General features: G+C 60.7%; 1 protein-coding gene across 16 annotated transcripts in view; it reads right to left on the bottom strand.

Moving 5' to 3' along the window:
* The window catches only part of LOC140900627 (patatin-like phospholipase domain-containing protein 6), a 73,505-nt gene that overhangs the window by 28,631 nt on the left and 24,494 nt on the right, over positions 1 to 20,380 (bottom strand). For 12 of the 16 annotated variants that reach the window (XM_073318148.1, XM_073318149.1, XM_073318147.1 and 9 more), the window contains exons 2-17: positions 15,272 to 15,353; positions 14,421 to 14,489; positions 11,485 to 11,572; positions 10,879 to 10,961; positions 9,199 to 9,296; positions 8,637 to 8,777; positions 7,415 to 7,574; positions 6,986 to 7,066; positions 6,318 to 6,446; positions 6,112 to 6,234; positions 5,023 to 5,173; positions 4,622 to 4,705; positions 4,047 to 4,153; positions 3,341 to 3,532; positions 2,579 to 2,656; positions 61 to 266 (exon numbers count right to left, since the gene is read on the bottom strand). In XM_073318148.1, the coding sequence (XP_073174249.1) occupies positions 61 to 266; positions 2,579 to 2,656; positions 3,341 to 3,532; positions 4,047 to 4,153; positions 4,622 to 4,705; positions 5,023 to 5,173; positions 6,112 to 6,234; positions 6,318 to 6,446; positions 6,986 to 7,066; positions 7,415 to 7,574; positions 8,637 to 8,777; positions 9,199 to 9,296; positions 10,879 to 10,961; positions 11,485 to 11,572; positions 14,421 to 14,489; positions 15,272 to 15,310 (1,829 nt within the window). In that variant the 5' untranslated portion in view covers positions 15,311 to 15,353. The remainder of the gene's footprint in view (positions 1 to 60; positions 267 to 2,578; positions 2,657 to 3,340; positions 3,533 to 4,046; positions 4,154 to 4,621; positions 4,706 to 5,022; positions 5,174 to 6,111; positions 6,235 to 6,317; positions 6,447 to 6,985; positions 7,067 to 7,414; positions 7,575 to 8,636; positions 8,778 to 9,198; positions 9,297 to 10,878; positions 10,962 to 11,484; positions 11,573 to 14,420; positions 14,490 to 15,271; positions 15,354 to 20,380) is intronic. The other 4 variants (XM_073318151.1, XM_073318164.1, XM_073318154.1 and 1 more) reach the window with 3 other exon arrangements.

The following is a 20,380-nucleotide window of genomic DNA, read 5'->3' as shown; positions in this document are numbered from 1 at the left end:
GTGGGGTGGGAGGTGGGCAGAGCCTGCCCACAGGATGAGGAGGGGAAGGGGGACACCAACTCGTAGAAGTCCGACTTGGAGATCTTGAGGAAGGTGCAGTCACGGTTGGCCTTGATGGTGAAGATGAGGGGCTCCCCGGTCAGCACAGCCAGCTGGCCCACCATCTCGCCGGGCTGCGTCAGGAAGAGGCACACATCCTCCGCTTTGTCGATCATGCGCTGGTAGACGTGAAGGCAGCCCCACAGCACAAAGTGAAGGCTGACGTCCTGTTGGTGGTTGGGTGGAGGATAGAGAGGAATGTCAGCCCTAGGGTGAGGGGCAGGCCTGCCCCCAAGGTGCACACCCACAGATAGGCTGCCAGGAGACCTGGGGGACAGCCTACAGCTCCGGCTGAGCCTGAAGTCTCTGGAGCACCCCACTAACCTCGGCAGAGCCACAGTCCAGCATAAATTCCCCCAGCTCCATGGAAACCAACCCTCCCCATTCCAGCTGTGCAGGGGTTTAATGCTTCCTAGGCCTAAGTCCCAGCACCCAAGGGGAAGGGAAGGATGGGGGGCTGCCATCCCACCTGCCCAATAGGCATGCAACCCTCGGGGGGGGAGTGGTTGCGCACAGGGAACCCCTGCCGAGGGTGCTGTAATGGGGTGACAAGGTGCAAAGGAAAGGGATGGGGTGCTTGGGGCAGGACACTTGGGGGCAGCAGCCCCTGGATCCATTTGGTAAGAGCTGCAGGGAAGGCTCTCATTCCCCATGGGGAGAGGACAGAGGGGAACTGGGGGAATGGGACTCCAGTGCGCCACAGTCATAGGTGCCGACTCTGTGGGTGCTCTGGAGCTGGAGCACCCACGAGGAAAAATTAGTGGGTGCACCCACCGGCAGCTAAGCTTCCCTCCCTGCCCCACCTCACCTCCACCTCTGCCTCCTCCCCGAGTGCGTTGAGTTCCCGCTCCTCTGCCTACCTCCCAGTGTTTGCTGCCGCAGAACAGCTGTTTTGCAGCGTAACAAAGCTCCAGGAGGGAGGAGGAGGAGCGGGAACGTGGTGCACTTAGGGGAAGAGGTGGAGATTGGCAGGGGATTTGGAGAAGGGGTTGGAATGGGGCAGGGAGGAGGTGGAGTCAGGGCGGGGCCAAGTGTAGAGGAGGGCAGCACCCATTGGCACCAGCAGAAGTCAGCACCTATGGCCGCAGTGCCATTGACCTCCACAAGGAGGGACTCAGCGTGAGAGGCTGAGGAAGCAGCAAAACCTGTGATGCTGGCAGACCAGGTGCCAGCTCATGCCAAGGCCCCCAGGCCTCACTGAACACTGACAAATGCAGAGCCGGGAACCAGGCTGGCTCACCAGTCTGTTTGCACTGTTAGAATAGATGTGAAGTTGATGAGAATGTGTTTGGTGTTTAGAAATGCTGAAATGCTTGTAGGATGTTGATCTCACTTATCACTGGAGCCCATGGTGTAAAGTTACATCAAGGAGAGTGATCACTTAAGATGAGCTAATACCAGCAGGAGAGCCGGGGTGGGGGTGGGGGGGTGGGACACACCTTTTGTAGTGATAATCAAGGTTGGCCACTTCCAGCAGTTGACAAGAACGGCTGAGGAACAGTGGGGGGTGGAGGGGGGGAATAAACATGGGGAAACAGTTTTACTTTGTGTAATGACCCATCCACTCCCAGTCTTTATTCAAGCCTAAGTTAATTGTATCCAGTTTGCAAATTAATTCCAATTCAGCAGTCTCTCGTTGGAGTCTGTTTTCGAAGTTTTTTGTTGAAGAATTGCAACTTTTAGGTCTGTAATTGAGTGACCAAAGAGATTGAATGGCCACCTTGATTATCACTACAAAAGGCTCCCTCCCCCCCACCCCCTTGCTGGTAATAGCTCACTTAAGTGATCACTCTTGTTACAGTGTGTATGGTAACACCCATTGTTTCACGTTCTCTATGTATATAAATCTCCCCACTGTATTTTCCATTGAATGCATCCGATGAAGTGAGCAGGTAGTTCACGAAAGCTTATGCTCAAATAAATTTGTTAGTCTCTAAGGTGCCACAAGTCCTTTTCTTTTTGCAAATACAGACTAACACGGCTGCTACTCTGAAACCGGAATACTGCTGTGATTCTTGGTGTAAGGGCTCGTCTATCACAAAGGCCGGCTTGCCTGGGTGGCAAGCTAAATCCAGGTGCTACACGGGACTGTCTGTGACTCCATGGTAAGGCTGTTATAGTGCTTTAGGAGTTCACACTTGTTACTTGGTGAACTCTTTACAGAGCACATAGCCAGTTTGGGGTTTGTGCCCTGGTTTGTAAGTCTGCCCTGAGGTTGGCACACACGTTCGTCAGCCACTCCAGGCAGCTTGGCAGCCCCATTGCCCTGCTCCTCACGCAGCCATCAGCATCAACGCAGAGTGGGTGAGGTGCCCCCACCCCAGCAGGCAGCATGTCCTGCCCACTCCACACTGGGGCTGCCGCAGCACAGTGGGAACCAGGCCCCAGCTGCCAAGAGACAACGGCAGCACCAGCTAAGAGAACCTGCTACCAGTTTCACCCCGTGGCTGCTGGGCACTGACACCCCCCGGGCACCTACCTGGTCCCCCTGGCGGGCGATGACTGTCCCGGCCTTGGCGTGGTGCAGCAGCACCCGGTTGTTGAGAAGGGAGGGGTCCTGTGGGGAGAGCAGCAGTGAGGGACCAGCCAGAGCACCCAGCAATGGGGGCGGAGGGGCTTGCAGGCAGGGCCCTAGCAGTGCTGAGCTCTGCTGCACCAACCGGGAGCTGCTCAGAGCTGCCCTCCATGCTGGGGCCTCCCCTCCAGTCCTTTCCTGCCCCTGTGCTGGCCTGATGGATTGGCCAGCCCCTCCAATCACAGACAGGGCAGCTCAGCCCTCCCCACCTGGGAGCCCAGCTGTCCATCCCACCCTGGGCCACCCCTCCTCCCCCAAGGGCCGAGAATCCGGCAGCCAAACATCCCAGCCCAGCTCTTCCACAGAGCCTATGCACAGGAGCTGCCCAGGGCCAAGCTGGGAGGCAGTGGCTGTGCAGCCCAGAGCAGGACTGGCCACAACCTGGCTGACCTATGGCTCTGGAAGCGGGAGAACCAATGGCATGAGGCAGGCATGGCCACCAGAGCCAGAATAACCCCAGGCTCCCTAAGGGCACCCGGCCCTTCCCCCTCCCCCAGGCACAGCCCGGGGACTCGGCACAGCTCACCCGGGCTGGGGGAACCACCCAGCCCTGCCCCCTCATCTTTCAGGCAGACCCCAGGGAACCGCTCTGCCCTGCGCTCACCAGACCCTGGGAGTCCACCCTGCCCTGCCCCCCTGTGGCTGTGCCCCTCGCTGCCCCTTCACCTCAATCTTCATGAGCTTCACCAGCTCCTGCTTGGCAGCCTCGAAGATGGCACTGGTCTGGCGGCCCTGGTAAGGCCCAAAGGGGCAGGCGCCGCCTGCCGAGTCATCCTCGCAGTAGTTGTAGTGGTAAGTACCAGGTGGCTGCTCCTCCACCATCACTGACTTGCGCTCCTTGGGCTCCTGGGAGACAGACTGCAGAGACGGGGGTGGACACTCAGAGCATGGCAGGGTTGCCCTGTCACAGCCTCTGACTCTGCCCCTGCCCAGACCCCAGAGGGCACCTCCCCATCCCTTGCAGTGACTCAGTTCTGCCTGGGCCTTTGCCAGCTGCCAACTCCCCTTCTCCCCCCTGGCCCGCCACTCCAACTCTGTGCCCAGCTGCCAAACCCCCACACTTCTATGGGGGCAACCCCAAGTGAAGCTGCCCTTGGAGGCAGCCCCCAGGCTGTTTCTGCTACCCACAGAATTGCCCACCTGCTGCCTGATGGCCAGCTCTGCTGTCCTGGACAAGGGAGTGTGACGGAGCACAGGCTGGCCCCACCCCCCAGCAGGCAGTGCGCCTTCACACCCCGTTGTGAGGAGCGTCTGCCCCACACCAGGCCCCGCTGGGCACCTTGCGCCTTGGGAGGGAGCAGCCCCAGCTCTGCAGCTTGTTGGAGGGCACCAAGCGCTGGCCCAGTCGGAGAGGTGTGTGCGGGGGACCTACCCTGGAAAAGGAGGCCATGGTGCCAGAGCTCTCTTCCTGCAGCGACACCGAGATCCTGCCACGCTCATAGGCCATGTCGAAGTCTGAGCGGGGACCCTTCTGGAGGCCTGTGCAGGAGAGAAGGCAGGGGCAGCGCTCACTGCAGAGCCATGATGCCCGCCCCTCCCCACCGGGTGCCCAACACAGCCAGCACCACAGAGATCTCTGCAAAGACCAGGCTGCTCCGCACCTTAGTCAGCTTAGCCCCTTGACTTTCCTTCACTGCCATTCCCTAGGATGCCCACGTCCTGGCGGCATGTCTCAGACCTTCCGCCTGCCCCTGGTCCCTTGGCATCTGTGGCCTCTGGGCTCTCCCCAGTTGGTTCCAAAACCAACTGTGCCCTGAGCCTGCTTCCTGCAGTCTAACCCTCCCCAGCTCAATTGGGGCAGCAACCACCATCCCCATTGGCCAGGCAGCAACCCCACCCTGCAGCAGGCAGGGCGGGTGCCAGAAGTTCCCCCACCATCGCCTGCTGCCTCAGGATCCCATGGGTCCCATCCCCAGCCTGGTCCCATCCTGGGACAGTTCCACTTACCCGAGATATCGACTGGCATGGAGATGCAGCGGCTCAGCAGTGGCACTGCAGAGGGCTCCAGGGGCCCCAGCTTGAGCTGATCAGCTGTGAGGTTGACACACACATCCCGTTACGCTGGCACAGCGAGCGCACGGAGTCCAGAGCCTCCCCTGCCCTGGGTCGGACGCTATAGCCAGCCCACCTCCAGGGGCAGGATTGGTGACGAGAGCCACTCCACAGCTGTCATGGCATGCAAGGGGAGTGCCAGGGCCTCCACCCTGATCCCTGCAGCACAGCAGCCCGTACTGAGCTCTTCTGCACTCTTGACTTCTTTTACCCCTGTCCGGTCCATGCCCAGCTCAGTTGCTCTGAGGGAGAGCACAGCTGCTGCGTTCCCCTCCCTGAGCCAGGGCAACCCTTACCCAGGTCCTTGGCGCTGGCATCTGGCGGCCTCCCAGAGTTCTCCTTATGATCGTCGATGGAGGAGACGCTGATGACGCGCTTGCTGTGTCTGACAGGGCTGGTGCGCGAGGCGTGGCTGGGCTGGGGGAAGAGGCGCAGCGGCTGCATCTCCTGCCACAGACACAGCTGACATCAGCACCAGGCCAGGCTGGGCAGTGCCAGCCTGGGGACCAGCCACACCCACCACTCAAGGCCAATAGGAGCCATTCAGAGCATCTTGTCTGACCTCCCCTGTCACACAGGGGCAACACCTCCCACAGCAAGTCCTGTCCCCACCCCAGAGCAGAGCTGAGGCAGAGTGGGCAGGACAGGGACGGGGAGGGGCACAGGGACGGCTTGGCTGCCCCTCACTTGGCTGATGGCCCAGGAGGGAACATGCTCCACGCCAGCAGCCGCATGGCTTGTCTGGGGGAGACCCGTGTCCACGGAGCTGCATAACTTGGGAGGGGCCGGATGTGTCAGTGTAGACAAGGAGAGCGCAGAGCCCAGAGCACCAAGTGCTGCCTCCACATGACAGCCCCGCAAAGCTTGCTCTCGGGCTGCTGATTCCCTGGCAGCTGGGGCACGGGGGGGTCACAGCGCCAGCCCAGTGACCCATCTGAACGCTGGGCTGGTTCCTCAGGCATCAGAGGATGGACCTGGCTGTTCCCAGAGGCCTTGGCTCCACCCTGACCCAGACGCTGCACCCAGCAAGGCAGGGAACGCTGCTCCAGCAGCCAAGAGCAGGCCTGTACCGGGCGGGGGGCGCTGCTTGGGCGCAGGATTCTCCACCTCACCAAAGCCGCCAGGGCCAGGTGTTAAGGCCTCTCGCTGTGACTTGCTGCAAGCAGGGGACACCCTGCCAAGCCCTGTTCCATCCCTGCTGCACCGGGATCCCTCCCTTGCAGACACAGGGACTTTGCTCGGGAGGTTCTAGCTCTTTCTGTCCTCTACCCAGCCGGGTGCCGGCCTCCAGCCCCACTAGTGGGACCAGGGTTTGGAAACTGCCATGGGCAGGAGGAACCGGGGATGGGAAGGTCGAAGGTTCTGGTGCAGGGAGCAGGACCCACCACTCTCATGGGAGGAGCTCCAGGGCAGGGCCCATCACTCACATGGCTGAAGAGTTCATTGGTCAGCCCCAGGTAGTTGTGCAGGGCCAGGAAGGTGACCCGCTGCAGACGCACCATGATGATCTGGAAGGGAAGGGGAGAGTCTGAACGTGGGGCACAATGCAGAGGGTGTCAGCGCGTGGGATGGGGGCTGAGGCCGCACTCACCTGTACCACCCGCACCAGGCTCTCGGGGTACTTCTCAAAGACTGCAGAGAAGGCCTCGACTGGCAGCCGCAGCACTGTGGAGTCCTCGCCCGCCCGCGCAGACACTGTCCGGTACGGCCGCTGGTGCCCCTGTGTGAGAACCGCGTACCCATGGGTCCCTGCACCAAGGCGGGCGTGCCCCGGCCTCCTCCTTCGGGGAGAGCAGCCTTCCAGTGGGGGGCACTGGCAAGGACAGCCTGGAATCTGGGGGGCTACCCCATGGCTTCAGGCCAAAAAGTCCAGAGAGCAGCCTACAGCCACATTCACCCGAGCCCAGCAGCCAGCCAAGGCCGAGACCCAGTGGAGGAACGGTTAATCTCCTCTAGACTTCGTGTGGGGCAAGGTGGCAAGCACGGGGCAGGGTCCTGGGACCCAGGCTGCAAACCCATCACGGGGCAGGGTCAGCACACACATCCCACAGGGCCTACCCGGATTTAGCCTTTCGTTAGGGACCCAGGGTTAAGAGAGCAGGGGGTTGCGGGTTGGAATTGAGGGGCATGAGCAGAACTCGGGGGAGCCCATGGCTGCCAATCACCCAGTGAGCTGAACTGTTCACTCCAGCACCAGAGGGGCAGGGGAATGGGATGGGGCCAACTGGCCAACAGGAGGTGGAGGGACAGGGCTGGTACCGTGATGACATCAAGAATGCTGAGCAGGCTGTGCACGCTGTCGCCGGGGAACACCTCCTTCACCAGGGTCTCCTTCCCGTCCTGCAACACAGCAACACCCTCCTTAGGGGACCCCATCACCACCCTCGTCATCCCTGCCACCAAAACTCGCTTGGCACCAGATTCTGTGGAGGCCTGCTCCATGAGCCCCTCCCTGGAAGGGAAGCAGCCCCGGGGAGCCTCCACAGCCACAGTGATCCCAAAGGCAGCTGGCCTCAGCCATTGTGTCCCAGGTGCAGGGGACTACCCAGCCAAGGGGTGCAGAGCACTGGGGCCACAACCAGCCTCCCCAGCTGGCTTGGGGCAGGAGGGGTTGCTGGTGGCTGCTGAGCAGACAGGTGCCTCCAGCAGATGGACACGGCAGGGTGGGCTGGGACATGCCCCCCTCACCTGCTGGGTCAGGAAGAGCTCCAGCTTGCCATCCTGCACCACGTAGATGCTGGTGTCGGGCTGGCCGGGCCGGAAGACGTACTCGCCCTGTTGGAACTGCTGGAAGATCATGTGCTTACAGAGCTCCAGGAAGAGCGGCTTCTCAAAATGGCCCAGCACCCTGCAAGGAAGGGCGGGTCATGGTGGGCAAAAGGGGGAGCAAAGTCTTCAGCAACTCATGGCAGGGACTTGGGGCTCATGTCATGAGGGGCCCTTGGGCCCAGCCCAAGCTTCTGCATCACATGGGCCAGAGCACCCGCCCAGAGCCCAGCTGGCTAGGCGGGGTCTGTCAATCATCCCCCCACCACCCATCTCAATGCATGGAGGAGTTGGAGCTGCCCCAGAGGGTCAAGCCTCCAGTGACACTACCCTGCTCCAGGATCCCAGTGCCCACAAGCTGCCACCCCTAGGGACAGAGATCTCTCCCTGACCCCAAACACAGCCACTTCTGGGGAAGAGTCTGTCTGATGCAATAGCCCCACAGCAACACTGCTGGTACTCAGCCAGGACTAACGCTGTGCTGGGTCCCACCACGAGCCCACAAGGGCATTTGCTCTCACCCGACAGAGGATGCCTCCAGCTGCCCTACCCTGGGGAGCACTAGATCTGTATCAGCCAAGAGGGAAGAGTGCTCCCTACTGGAGAACCAGGGCCACCATTCCTGCTGCTCCAGAGCATTCTTGGCAACTCTCCCACGTATGGTCTGCCTGGGCTGGAGCCTGCACAGCTTAGGCCAGTGGTTCTCAATCTGTGGTCCGCAGACCCCTGGGGTCCACACACTATGCCTAAAGGGTCCACAAAGGACAGGTTAAAAACAGATTGAATAGAATTCAGCTGTTGATACAGACAGATTTCCCAAGGAGTCCGCACCTCCATTCAAAATTTCCAGAGGAATCCGCAAATGAAGAAAGGTTGGGACCCACTGGACTAGATGATCTGACAGGCTCACACTGCGTCCAGGCCACCTGTCCCGGTTTTCCCAGGACCATGCCGGGAAATCAGTTGGACAGAGTGCTCCATTACACACAGCCAGCTGGCCAGGTCATGGGCTCAGGATCATCCCAGCTCTCCTGGATTTCGAACCTCAGAGGTGCCCATCTTAGCTCAAGCTTGCTTGCGGGGAGCGGGAAACGTGGCTGCAGCTGAGTCTGGGCTCGGGGCCATGGTGCATGGGAGCACTCACCGGACGTTCTTCAGCATGTACAGCACCTCGGACGGCAAGTGGGAGTTGGCCACGTCAAACTCAGTCAGATCCGCTTCCAGCACTGAAGGCGGCGGCTCCTTCAGCTGCAGGATGGGCAGCTCCTTCTTGATGCGCAGGATCCTGGGCACAGGGACAGACAGGAGAGGGGATAGATGGGGCCAACCAGAGAGTTGCCTGCAGGGGCAGATTCCCCCACACACACCCAGGGCAGGAAAGAATCTGCATCATGCATCAAGGAGGCAGGACTTGTTCCTGAGCCATGGCACTCCCTCATGTGAGGGGCCTGAGGCCCAAGGGCCCCACCCAGGGAGCTGAGCAGCACCGTGCCACAGGCTGGTCCGGTGCCAGTCAACTGCTCTGGGGGTGGGTTCTCGAGGCTGGTGACCAGGCTGGGGTGCAGCTGCTTTGCAGAGCAAGGAGAGGTCAGAGTTAGTGCTAATGGCTGGGTGGGGGCGGGGAGGAGACATACGACCCACTCCTGCAGCAGGGCTGGGCCAGCCCCAGTTGTCTCACACCATGGAGGGTGAGCGAACCCACTTACTTTTTGGCAATGTTCAACATCTTGAGCTTCTTCTTCATGCGGGGCCGGGAGGTGCTGGAGATCGTTGTGTCCACAAGGGAGGAGGTGGACTGGGACACCTGTAGAGACAGCCCAGGTAAGGCACCAGCCACTCCCACAAACAGCACCCGCTGGAGCCAGCGGTCTAGGCGAGGAGATTCGGCACTCAGCCAGCCACATGCTGCCAGCGAGCCAGGCAGGAGACACAGTAGGGGAACTGGCCTTCTCCTGCAGGTCACCCCGCTCCAGTGCCAGCCCTCCTAGCTCCTCGTGCCTGGTTCCCTGCCACCCTGAATCCTGAGAGGCAGTCAGATGATGGGCCTGGGACAGAGGCCTTGGGAAAGCCCAGCACCCTGCTGCCTCGCCCCGACCCGCTCAGCAAGCAGCTCAGTGGGGGGCTGCTGGACAGGACTCTCAGTGATAGGGACGGGGTCCTGCTCACATATCTGGGATTAGTGACCCCACAGGACCCTTCCGAGGCCCAGGCTCTGGCAGAGCTATCTGCTGCTGTGCCCCAGTTCCTGGCAATGTGACCCAGCTGGGCTGCAGCATGCACCCAGCAGGAGCCCATCTCCTGCCACTGCTCCCAGCTGGAGTTCACTCCCCGCCCGCAGTTCTGTCCCAGCTCACCCTCACTGCTTCCTGCAGAGACAACCTGCACCAGGAGACTTGCCCCTGCATCCCAAACTGATCCATGAACACCCCCTGCTCCACATCTCGGCCAGTGCTGCCCCACCTTTGCCCTCAGGCAGGGCCAAGTGGGTGTGGGGAGCAGGGAGAAGAGGGGCTGGCAGAGGCTGGGGATGCTAGTGCTTTGAAAACACTCTCCCCACCTTTGGAGCATGGGCCTGGATAGGTCCCTGTCACCAGCCAGACTGTCCCCTTGGGGCAGGTTCCTGGGGGCCTCGCATGGTGAGCCTGTCCCTCCCTCCAGGCAGGGCCCAGCTCCTGGCTGCCTGGGCAGACAGCCAATGCCCTGCCCTGTCTGCTAACCCCACTGCTGTTACTTAGTGTGACAAAGCTCTGGAAGGTGTTCATGAGCTGTCTGCACCTAGCACCCTGGCACCACTACCCACTGGGGGAAAGAATTCATTCTCTCCCTAGGCCATGGGAGAGCTGGCCAGGGATCTGAGACAGAGTTGCTCGGACTTTCTGGGCTGGAATCAACATATCTGAGCAGCAGACCCTCAGTGCCTGGAGGCAGACACCTGGTTCAGAGGCAAGGTGAGCACAGCATGGCTGGGTCCGGAGAACAAAACCAGGTGGCTGGGGGGAGAGCCTATGTCTACACTGCAAGAAAAGACCTATGGCCCAACCCCAGCTGACCCAGGTCAGATGACTGAAGCTGCGACACTAAAAATTGCAGTGTAGATGTTTCGGGCTGGAGTCCGTGCTCTGAGGCCCTCCCCACTCGTGGGGTTTCAGAGCCCAGGCTCCAGCGTGGGCCCAAATGCCAACACTGTGATTTTTAGCCCTGCGAGCCCAAGTCAGTTGCAGTGGTGGGTTTTTCATTGCAGTGTAGACGTGTCCCCAGACACACAGCGCTGACCTGAGGCAGACAAACGGGCAGGGCAAGGAATGGTTCCTGCCACAACTTTCACTGCCAGCACCCACTGACTCCCCAGCCTGGCCAGCGCATGGTGCTCCGCCCCAGCCCCATACCTTGCGCATGATCTTGCGTCCATAGAACAGCACTTTGTCCCGCTTGCGGAATCGATACTTGGGCGTCTCCTGAGCCTGAACCTCTGAGAGAGAAGGAGACATGAAAGGTTACCAGGGCAGGGAACCCAGGGCCCCACCCCAGCAAGGGTTGGAGCCTGCCCCCTTCCCCACCAATCTGACTCCCTGCTTGCACTCCCCATCCCAACCCACCTCCCAGCCCAGGGAAGGGTGCAGAGGCCTTGGGGGTACAGATGGCAGAGTCCTGCCTGACCTACCCCTCCCCACTCCAGCCCCAGGAAGCTGGGCTGCCCGCAAAGAACCCCAAGAGCTTTATGCCCTTCCCAACCACTCCCTGGATACCGCTCACAATCCCTTTGTATGTTGGGAAACTGAAGCACAAGACCGTGAAGGGACTTGCCCAGGCAGTGAGTCAGTAGGAGAGAACCCAGGAGTCCTGGTTGCCAGCCCCCTGCTCTAGCTATTACGGTCTCACTGCCTATACAGGCATGCAGACACTAAGCCCAAGACGGCCTGATGGGCAGCAGCGTGCCTGAGCCATGGCTGCGAAAGGGATCAGATTTGCTCCCTGCAGGGATGGGCACTTACTCTTGTGGCGCAGCCTACGGACCAGCACCAGGATCAAGGTGGCGATGAGCAACATGGAAATACCAACGCCAATCATGACACCCAGCACCTATGGGAAGAGGCATGTTCCAGACCAGGCTTCCAGACAGGCCGCAGGTGGGTCCAAGGCAGCACCAGCCATGCTCTGGGGGCCTGAACAGGGCAGGCGAGAGTCGCCCTCATCCTCTGGAGCACTTTTGTGGACGTGGAAATTCAGGCAATATTTTTATGAGCAGTGTGTGCCTCAGTTTCCCTGTGGGCTTTGTCCTGCTATGCAGCGAGTGGGAAAGAGAAGGCACAAAGTGTCTGACTCAAGAAGCCACCTGCCTGGAGACCAGCATTCACATGAACTGAACCGATCCCACTGTCAGGGAGCCACAGGATCAGTGCTAGGCCCCCAGCTTTGGACCACTCTCTTGGAGGAACCCCTTCGAGATGGAGACCCCCAGGGGAGATGGGGGTGGGGGACGTGCAGTCATGTGCTCCCCAATTTCTACCAGGGTTCACACCAGAATCTTTAATTTGTGCCCCGGCACGAGCTACAGAAAGGCATCGCCTCTGCCCGGCAGAAATCCGGGAGGGCTCAGGGCAAAGGGGATGGTCTCTGAGGCTGGCTCTTGGGGCGTGTCTCCCTCAAGCAGCTTGCCCTGCTCCAGCAGTGTGGCCCTGAGGGGCTCCAAGCGCATCGCAAGCCACAGCATCCCGCTGGCAGCGAAGTGGGGATCCCCCATCAGAGAGAGGGGGAAGCCTTGGCATTTAACCTCCTGCAGCTGAGTGGGCACGTGTGTGCGCCGGGGCTGCACCAACACCAGTGTCCAACCTCACAGAGTCCATCCTGGAGCCAGGAATAGAGCATGGGGAGCCGGATCCCGTGGCCAAAGGCCAGGCAGGACCGGGAGCCTGCGGCCAAAGGTGGGGCTGGCAGAGGAGGGTGGGCGGGGGGCGGGCAGGAGCTGGTTCTGAGCTGGGAAGTGGCCCTGCATGGCACTGAAGAAGGCACAGTGAGTGACTGGGAGGCCGTGCTGCAGCCCACAGGGCGTATGGCATGATACCCCCACGTGTCACCTCTGCTGCCAAGGTTCCTCCAGGGCAGGCCACGGAGCCTCACCGCCTCCTGAGGCCGAACTGCTGCGGTGCCGCAGAGTCCACTCCGCAGGGACCGATGCACCAGAGCCACTCACCCAGGCAGGTTGATTCGGCAGCTGGAACCCAGCATGGGAAGTGCTCGGGTCACCATAAGCCTTAAAGCACAGGCAGTTCCTGCCAGCCCAGAGCAATGCCATGCCAGCTGTCTCTGACTCCCTTCCTTGGACCAAGCAGTGAGAGCTCCCAGACTCTTCCAGAAGAGCACTCGTTTCCCCCCACCTCCTGCCACCCAGTCCTTTGGTCTCAAGCAAGGGTCTCTGCTCAGCTTCCCTGCGCAGAGGCGGTGGGGCACTGGTTGCCAGTTGTCCATGTCCTGGTGACCGGGGTTTTTCACTGATATGGGTCGGCCTTAGCCAGTCCTGTCTAATGACCACTTCAGTCCGCTCAGACAGCGAGGACACAAACACACCCCTCCCGCTCATATCTCTCAGTCTGCCCTGAGAGCAAACAAGCCTTTTCCCCCACTGGGTAGCCATGCAAAATATAGGGGAAACTGAGGCAAGTGGGACTCAAAAATATTACAAAAAATACCCATTTTGTCACACCTGCCCCTGTGGTGGAGGATCCCAAAGAGACAACAGATCCCCAAGGACTGGGCCGTTCACTGTTAAGCCGAGGCAGGCTGGGTGTGGGCATGCAGCCTGGCTGAAGACCAAGGGAGGGCAGGGGAACAGATGGCTGCAGGGTGCTTCTGGGAGCAGAGACTCCAAATGGGGAGAACACAAGGATGGAGCTCAAAGGACGGGACATGGCACAGCCCTGGCTCCCAACAAGACAAACTGTCCCATGCTCACCTGTCTCATGCTAACCTAAGGGTCCTCAACACCATATTGCAGGTGATTAGTAACTACCCCCGCTCTGGAAAGGCCACACAGTGTCACTGCAGGTCCTAGCTTATGCAGCAATCCCTGACAGGGAAAATGTCCCCAAACATGAGCTCACTGCGAGCAGCAGGGGCCGCTGGAGCCCAGAGGCCCAGGCTCAGAGGTGCTGAGGCTGTGTGGCTTGCCCTGCGGAGACAATGACCCCTGGGATCTGATGCATTACGGGGCTCACCCCAGGATGCTCTGCAAAGGGCGCGGCACAGACCCCAGACCCTGTGAATTAGGAACAACTGGTCCCAGCACATAGTGCAGCATCACAAGCCAAGCACCTGACCTGCACAGCTGCAACTGCATGGGCCACACCACAGGGAAGGAGGCTGCACTGTAGGGTGCCCGGGCTGTACAGTAGCTGGGTTGGCTGCTCCATCAGCAAGGCTGCCCCTGGCCAGGTCTTGGGAAGAGTAGGGAGAACCCCTCCCAGCCTGCCCTTCGGCCAGCATCTACTCCCGCCTGCCACATACCCCACCCCTGCTGTCAGAGGGACCAATGTGGGCTGGGTAGGGCAGCCACACACAGCACTAGAGGCACTGGAAGCCAGCAGGCTCCCCACAGCTCAAACCAGGGGGAAATTCTTTCCCAGCCCCTCCCCCAGTCCAAGGACAGTGTCTGACCCCATCAACCCCTCCACCCACCAGCCAAGACTTGCCCAGGGATGGCTGAGCCCCAAAGGTGCCAGCGCATTCCTGGGCAAGTACCAGAGCCTCCCATCCCACCAGGAGCTGTGCTGCCTTGGGCCCGGGACCGTGGGCTATGCCAGCGGGCCAGCACTTCCACTGCCCACGGGAGGGACCACGACACTGCTCCATATCCCCCAGGAACACAATCCCTCCAGGAGACACCACACCTGGCCCCACCTCCCAGGCATAACCCCCAGCCGCCCCTCCTCACCATGCTGGTCTGGAGCTGATCTTCCACAAAGAGCTTAAGGTTGGGCAGCACGGCTGTGAGCGCTGCATCCTGTGTGGAGAGAGGTGCAGACAGCGCCTCAGCGCCAGCAGGCAGGCTGATGCTGCCATCAAAGCCCATGGGCCCAGCCCTCTGGCTGCTCCCCCCAACATCTGGGCATAAGGGTCTGTCTATAGCACCTTCCATCCCAACACGCCTTGCTGAGTGTGCAGTGTGTGCAGGGACCACTGGCCCACCACAGAAATGCAGCCACCACTGGAGTGAGGCTGACAGCTGTTCAAGGGGCACGTAACAGTGCAGAAGTAGAAAGGACGTTGAAGTGGAGGGCAAGACTCCAGCAATCCTGGGACACTGTGTCCTGGGCAGGCCCCAGCAGGCCACACCTACCCAGACACATCCCAGAGGGCTGCTGGGCTCTGGAGAGGTTTCTGCCAAACCCAGGACCACATCTGGGAAGAAGGTTCCCATGGGAGATGGGGGATCCTTGGAGCTGGAACGTGACCTGGATGCTGGATTGAACATTCCCAAGTCAGAGGGGAGGGGCACCCTGCTGGGGCAAGTGGGCGTCCTGAGGAGGACTCTGACTGGGATGCCAGCCAAGGTGCCCTGCACTAGGAAAGTGTTGCCAGCCCCCAGGAAATGGTGCTGGTGGGGAGGGTCTCTTCAGGTCCTTGTCCAGCCAGTGGACAGCACCAGAAGGGGGAGCTCTCTGAACGTGGGTGGCCCGGGTAGCACGATGGGTTGAGAGGCTGGGAACTCGCTCGCTCCAGTGACTGCCAGGCTACAGAGGACAAACTGCCAGGGGCCCCAGCAAGGAACTAGACAGCACCTACCTCCTGCTCATCCTGGGGCTCGGACTCACTCTGCCCCATGTCTGCTCCCGGCCCTGGTCCCAGGCCCGTCCCAGCAACGTGCCTGAGAACAAGCAGAGATGTTTATGCTGTGCCCTTTGGGGGAAGCCAGGGTCCACCATGCACAGCTCCCATGACCCCCCAGAACCACATACCTCCTTACTCACCCTCCCAATAGTTTTCCTTCCCTCACAGAGGGCCCCATTCCCCCCACCCCACCTCCCCAAGACAGCACCCTCCCAGACAGCCTGTTACCTCCTGCTGGTTTCTGGCTGGGAGCACAGGTCACAGGGCAACATGGGGCTGGCCCTTCCCTCACTGATCCTCACCCTGCTGCCCTTGACCTGAACTGCAGACACACCTGGGGAGCAGCTGATCCTGTGGGGCTCCCCACCAGTGCTAGTCCCACTGTTTGGGGCAAGAGTGTTGCTGCTTGACGTCTGCCAAGGAGAAAGGTCCCAGGCAGAGTCCAGACCCTGCCCACTCACCTCCTGAGCCAGGGGTGTCCCTGCCCCATTCCAGGGCAGATGGGCCCTCTGCACCTACCCTCTGAGTCACCTCGTCTATCACCAGACACAGACCGGAGATGCTTTGCCCAAGAACACAGGTACCATGACTCAGACCCCAAGCCCCTGCCAGCCGTGCAGCGTGCGGGGTGTGGAGGAGAGAGTCCCAGTTCGCACTGTGGAAGTGGGCAATTTCCAGCTCAGGACAGGGCTGGGCACTGGGGGTCAGGCCTGTACTGAGACGCAGGGGCTGCCTCCCAGCATGGGCAGACGGGTACACAGGAGTTCGGCTGCTTCCAACAGCAGCACGGCCACGGCAGCCGGTTGACTCCCAGCTGAGTATGTTCCCTGGGGGTGAGCGGGATTGTACTCTGGCGGCCACCCGCACACTGGGGCCACACGGCTATTGTTCACGCGCCAGCTTGCGTAAAACTGTGCCTCTCTCCACCTGGCTAGGGAGCAACCTCCTAGCTGCTGTGCAGATAGACCGGGGTGACCAGCCTGAGACGGAGCCAGAATTTACCAAGGTGCCTTGCCAAAGAGCCACAGTAACACGTCAGCAGCCCCCCGTCAGCCCCCCCCCAACGCCCCCCGTGTCTCCCAGCCGCCAGCAGCACCGCCGACCAGCGCCGAACTCTCCATCCCTCTGCCTCCCCCCGCCGCCACCCGCTGTTCTGTGGCATGCCGAAGGCTCGCGGGGGAGGGGGGAGGAGGAGCAAGGGCGCGGCAGACTCCGGGGAGGGGGTGGGGGCCTTGGGGGAAGGAGTGGAGTGGGGCTGGGGGCTGGGGCTGGGGCAGAGCCCGGAGTTGAGCAGTGAGCACCCTGTAGCACACTGGGAAGTTGGCGCCAGTAGCTCCAGCCCTGGAGTTGGCGTCGATACAACGAGCCGCATATTAACCTCTGAAGAGCCGCACGTGGCTCTGGAGCCGCAGGGTGGCCGCCCCAAGACAGACCGTAGGCAGGGAGAGGCCAGTTAAGGCCACCCAGGCCGTGTGTTGCCTGGGGCAGATGAGGAAGGATGTCCAAGGGGGTGCCAGCCCCTAGAGAGGAGGGGGTGATAAGACAGACTCACTCATTCCCTCCAACAGGGACAACCCCCCGCACCCCCCAATCCCTCGTTAGTAACGTTCTCCCCCACGCTGTGTTGGCTTCCATCAGAGCAGCACTAGCCAGTGCTGCCCCTGCAACCTCTCCTGCCAATGCTGCCCTGCCCCAGCACCCCGTGCGGGTGCAGGCCCTGGGCTGAAATGGCTCCAGCAGGACATTCTCGCTGCACACCAGGACCTCACCAGGAACTCGCTTGCTGCAGCTTGGACACACGGGCAGGGCAGGCAAAGCGGCGATACACAGGGGCAGCTTAACCTTCGCCAGCCAAGGCCGAGCTCTGTGGTCTCAGGGGAAGGGGATGCCAACAGAGCCCTGGCTGGCCAGGAAACACATGGGAAAGGCTGTTGGAGGGCCAGGGCCAGCACCAGTCCCCTAGGGAGGGCCGTTCACCCAGGAATAACCTGGCTCCAATGCTGGATGCGTGTGCTCAGGCCAGCTACTATTCAGGGTGAGAAAGGAGCTTGGACTCAGGCCCACTGGGGAAATCCATTTTAGCCCTTTCCCCGTCCCAGGGAGTGACACAGCAGAGGCAAGAAAGCATCGGGATAGTGCCCAGCAATGTGTCTGGCAGCCAGGGCTGAGGAGCAGGGGCTGGTTGGTGTGCAAGCTTTGGGAGGAGGAGCCCAGGCATATGTCATGTTTTCAACCTGGGTAACTGAAGTTGTGGGAACTGACTCCTGTGAACCTCTCACTCCCTTCCACTCGCAGGAGATTGTGCAAGTAAGCTCAGCCCCAAGGCACTTCCTCTAGGGCTCAAGGAGGGGAAATATGAGCAGAACCACAACCACAGGGCCAGCCAGCCAGCCCCAGGTTGGGGATCTGGGCTGCAAGGCCAGGGCACTGTGCAGAGTGCAGACCCCTCAGCCATGGGGACAATACCTGTCTCCCTGTGCCCCAGGCTCTGTGATGGGATGCAGTGCCAATGCCTTGGAAAGCTTCCCCTGTGAGCTGCTCCCGGGTTAGACCGGGCTGCACCCAGCCCATGCAGCAGAGCGGCGGTGACGTCACCACGCTGTCATTCCCCGCTCCTGCTCCGTTCTCTGCCAGCCCCAGCATTTAACACAGAGCGCAGGAAGGAGGCCCCACACAGTGAGCTACCAGCTGGCCTCCTCCCTGCCCTGGCCTCCAGCGCTAGCGGACCCGCAAAGTGCAGCCGCTGTATGGGAGGGGGAAGGGTCAGCAGGAACCCGATAAAAGCAGCCCCCAGGTTCAACCGAGAGCTGCAGAGCCAGGACAGAACAATGGGTGCCCGCAGAGACCCAACCCCCACTCCCTGCCCAGAGGGGCTACAGTCCATGCACCCCCCTTGCCGTCAAACCACCCCACCCAAAGAGTCACTTCCTTTGTCCAACCCAGCAGTCCCAGGTCTCAGCAAGTTCGGATTCCTGCCCCCCCCCAGCCCCCAACTGCACACCCTCCCTGGGGCTGGGCTTCAGAATTGGGGAGCATTTCTCCAGGAATTGCACTCAGTTACCCCTTTGCCTCTGGGGCTTCCTCCAGCTTTCCACCCCCTCACCCCACAAGGCACTGCCCGTGGCCAGCCCACCCTTACCAGCCATGTGCTGGTAGCTCCTGCTGCAGGCATACCCTTCACCCCGCGGCCCCAGGGTCTCACCCAGGAGTTGTGCTCCTTGGGCGAGGTCAGCTGTGGGCAAGGCAGAGAGCAACGCACTCCCAGAGCTGCAGACATGCCAGCATCTCTGCATCCCTCTTGCCATGTCAGGGCTCCCCATCCCCTGCGCAAGCTGGGCAATGCCCCTGTGCTGCGGGCCCTGCTCTGGGGGTCCCATCTCAGCCTGCCACCTCTGGCAGCTCCTGGACCCTGCACCTTTGCATCCTGGCCCCATTTCTCCCTCAGGCCTCTCCTCCACGGGCCACTCACTGTCCGGTTCATCCCCACCCTCATTTGTGGTTTGGTCCCAACGGTGGCCCAGGAAATGCCTCAACGATGGACATGCAGTGAGCCCTGCAGGTTCTATCAACCCAGCCCCCTTTCTGGGCAGCACATGGGCAGGGCTAATGCAGGGAGGTGGTGCATGATACCAACCACAGAGTCTGCTCAATACCCTGCCCCAGTCCTGTGAGACCTGTGGACATGCCACCCCCTTTCAGCAATTCCCCCCAAGCTTCACCACCAAGGTTACAGGTTCGGTTGGACTCTCATCAGTGAACATCGCCATGTCAGATCCTACAGAGCACTGGGTAATGGGAATATCTCCAGAGTACGGACATGGCAACCCGGGTGCTACGTTCATTTAGCTCTGCCTGGACTTGGTTTAGGATGAGCGCTCGCAGCCAGCACGTCACCAGCTCTGTCTGCCAAGGCCCCACCGTCTAACTGCAGCACAATGCTGGTGGGCTCCACCCCAGCCAGCGACAGAGCAAGCGCTTCCCACCGCACACAGTTTGCTTCCTGCAGTTCACCACAGGGAGAAGTTGGACTTGCCGAGCCCCGGAAACTGCAGCAGTTGCTGTGTTACAATCAGCAAGGTTTCCAGCTGGCTTCCTCCAATCAGCCACCTGCCTCCTGCAGGTAGGAGCAGCACAGCGAGCATGAGAAGGGGACTGGGGCTGGCCCCTGTGCCCTTTGAATCAGCCACACAGCTCCCACTGAGCTCAGGGAGGCAGAATCAAGGCCTTGCTGAGCACAAGCAGCACCAAGGGGTCCTGGAGAATAGGTCCACCAATGGCTATTAGCCAAGATGGTCAGGGAGGCAACCCCTGGGTGTCCTAAGCCTCTAACTGCCAGAAGCTGGGCATGGAGGACGGGATGGATCACGTGGGCCTGTTCTGTTCATTCTCTCTGAAGGCAGGATACTGGGCTGGATGGACCATTGGGCTGACCCAGCGTGGCCGTTCTTATGTTCTTAAGATACAAAGGCTGACTTTAGAGAACTGGCCTGGAGAGCAGGCCCCCGCTGCCCCAGCGGCAGAGCCCTTGCCCCACCCGCAGAGTTCATTCTCCACATCACAGTGGAAAGACCCACCCTGTGGGACTCAAACAGCTGCATGGATTTGGCTCAAACATTAAAAGAAAACCACTCACTACCTTCAGGCGAACACCAGGTGGCGAAGCTCCAAGCCCAAAGTGACAGCATGAAGCAGAGTTCAAATCAGAGTCCTGGTGACACCGGCATGGCAGTTGGTGGCAGGTTACCAAAGCTCAGGCTCCAGGCCCCACCCTCACCCTGTAGCCCCCTTATCAGCCAGGGAGAGGCTACAGATAACGAGGGTGAAGGATCAATGAACAGCAGCCGTCCTCTATCCAACACAGGCTCACAGACGAGCCCGGGATGCTGTTAACAGCCACCCAAGGGACAAAGGGTGTTGGATCAATGGGACCCAGATTCCTGCCAGGGCAGCCATCTCCTCTCACCCCAAAGAGGAGAAGGCACAGAAGGAAAAGCTGCCTGGGAGAACCCCTTGGCAGGGAGCTTTGCTCAGGACGCAAGGGTCCCTCTGCCGGCTCTCATGCAG

Source organism: Lepidochelys kempii, chromosome 20 (genome assembly GCF_965140265.1).
Source record: "Lepidochelys kempii isolate rLepKem1 chromosome 20, rLepKem1.hap2, whole genome shotgun sequence".
Lineage (NCBI taxonomy): Eukaryota > Metazoa > Chordata > Testudines > Cheloniidae > Lepidochelys > Lepidochelys kempii.
Note: the sequence above shows the minus strand (reverse complement) of the source record. Positions and strands in the feature narration are given on the sequence as shown.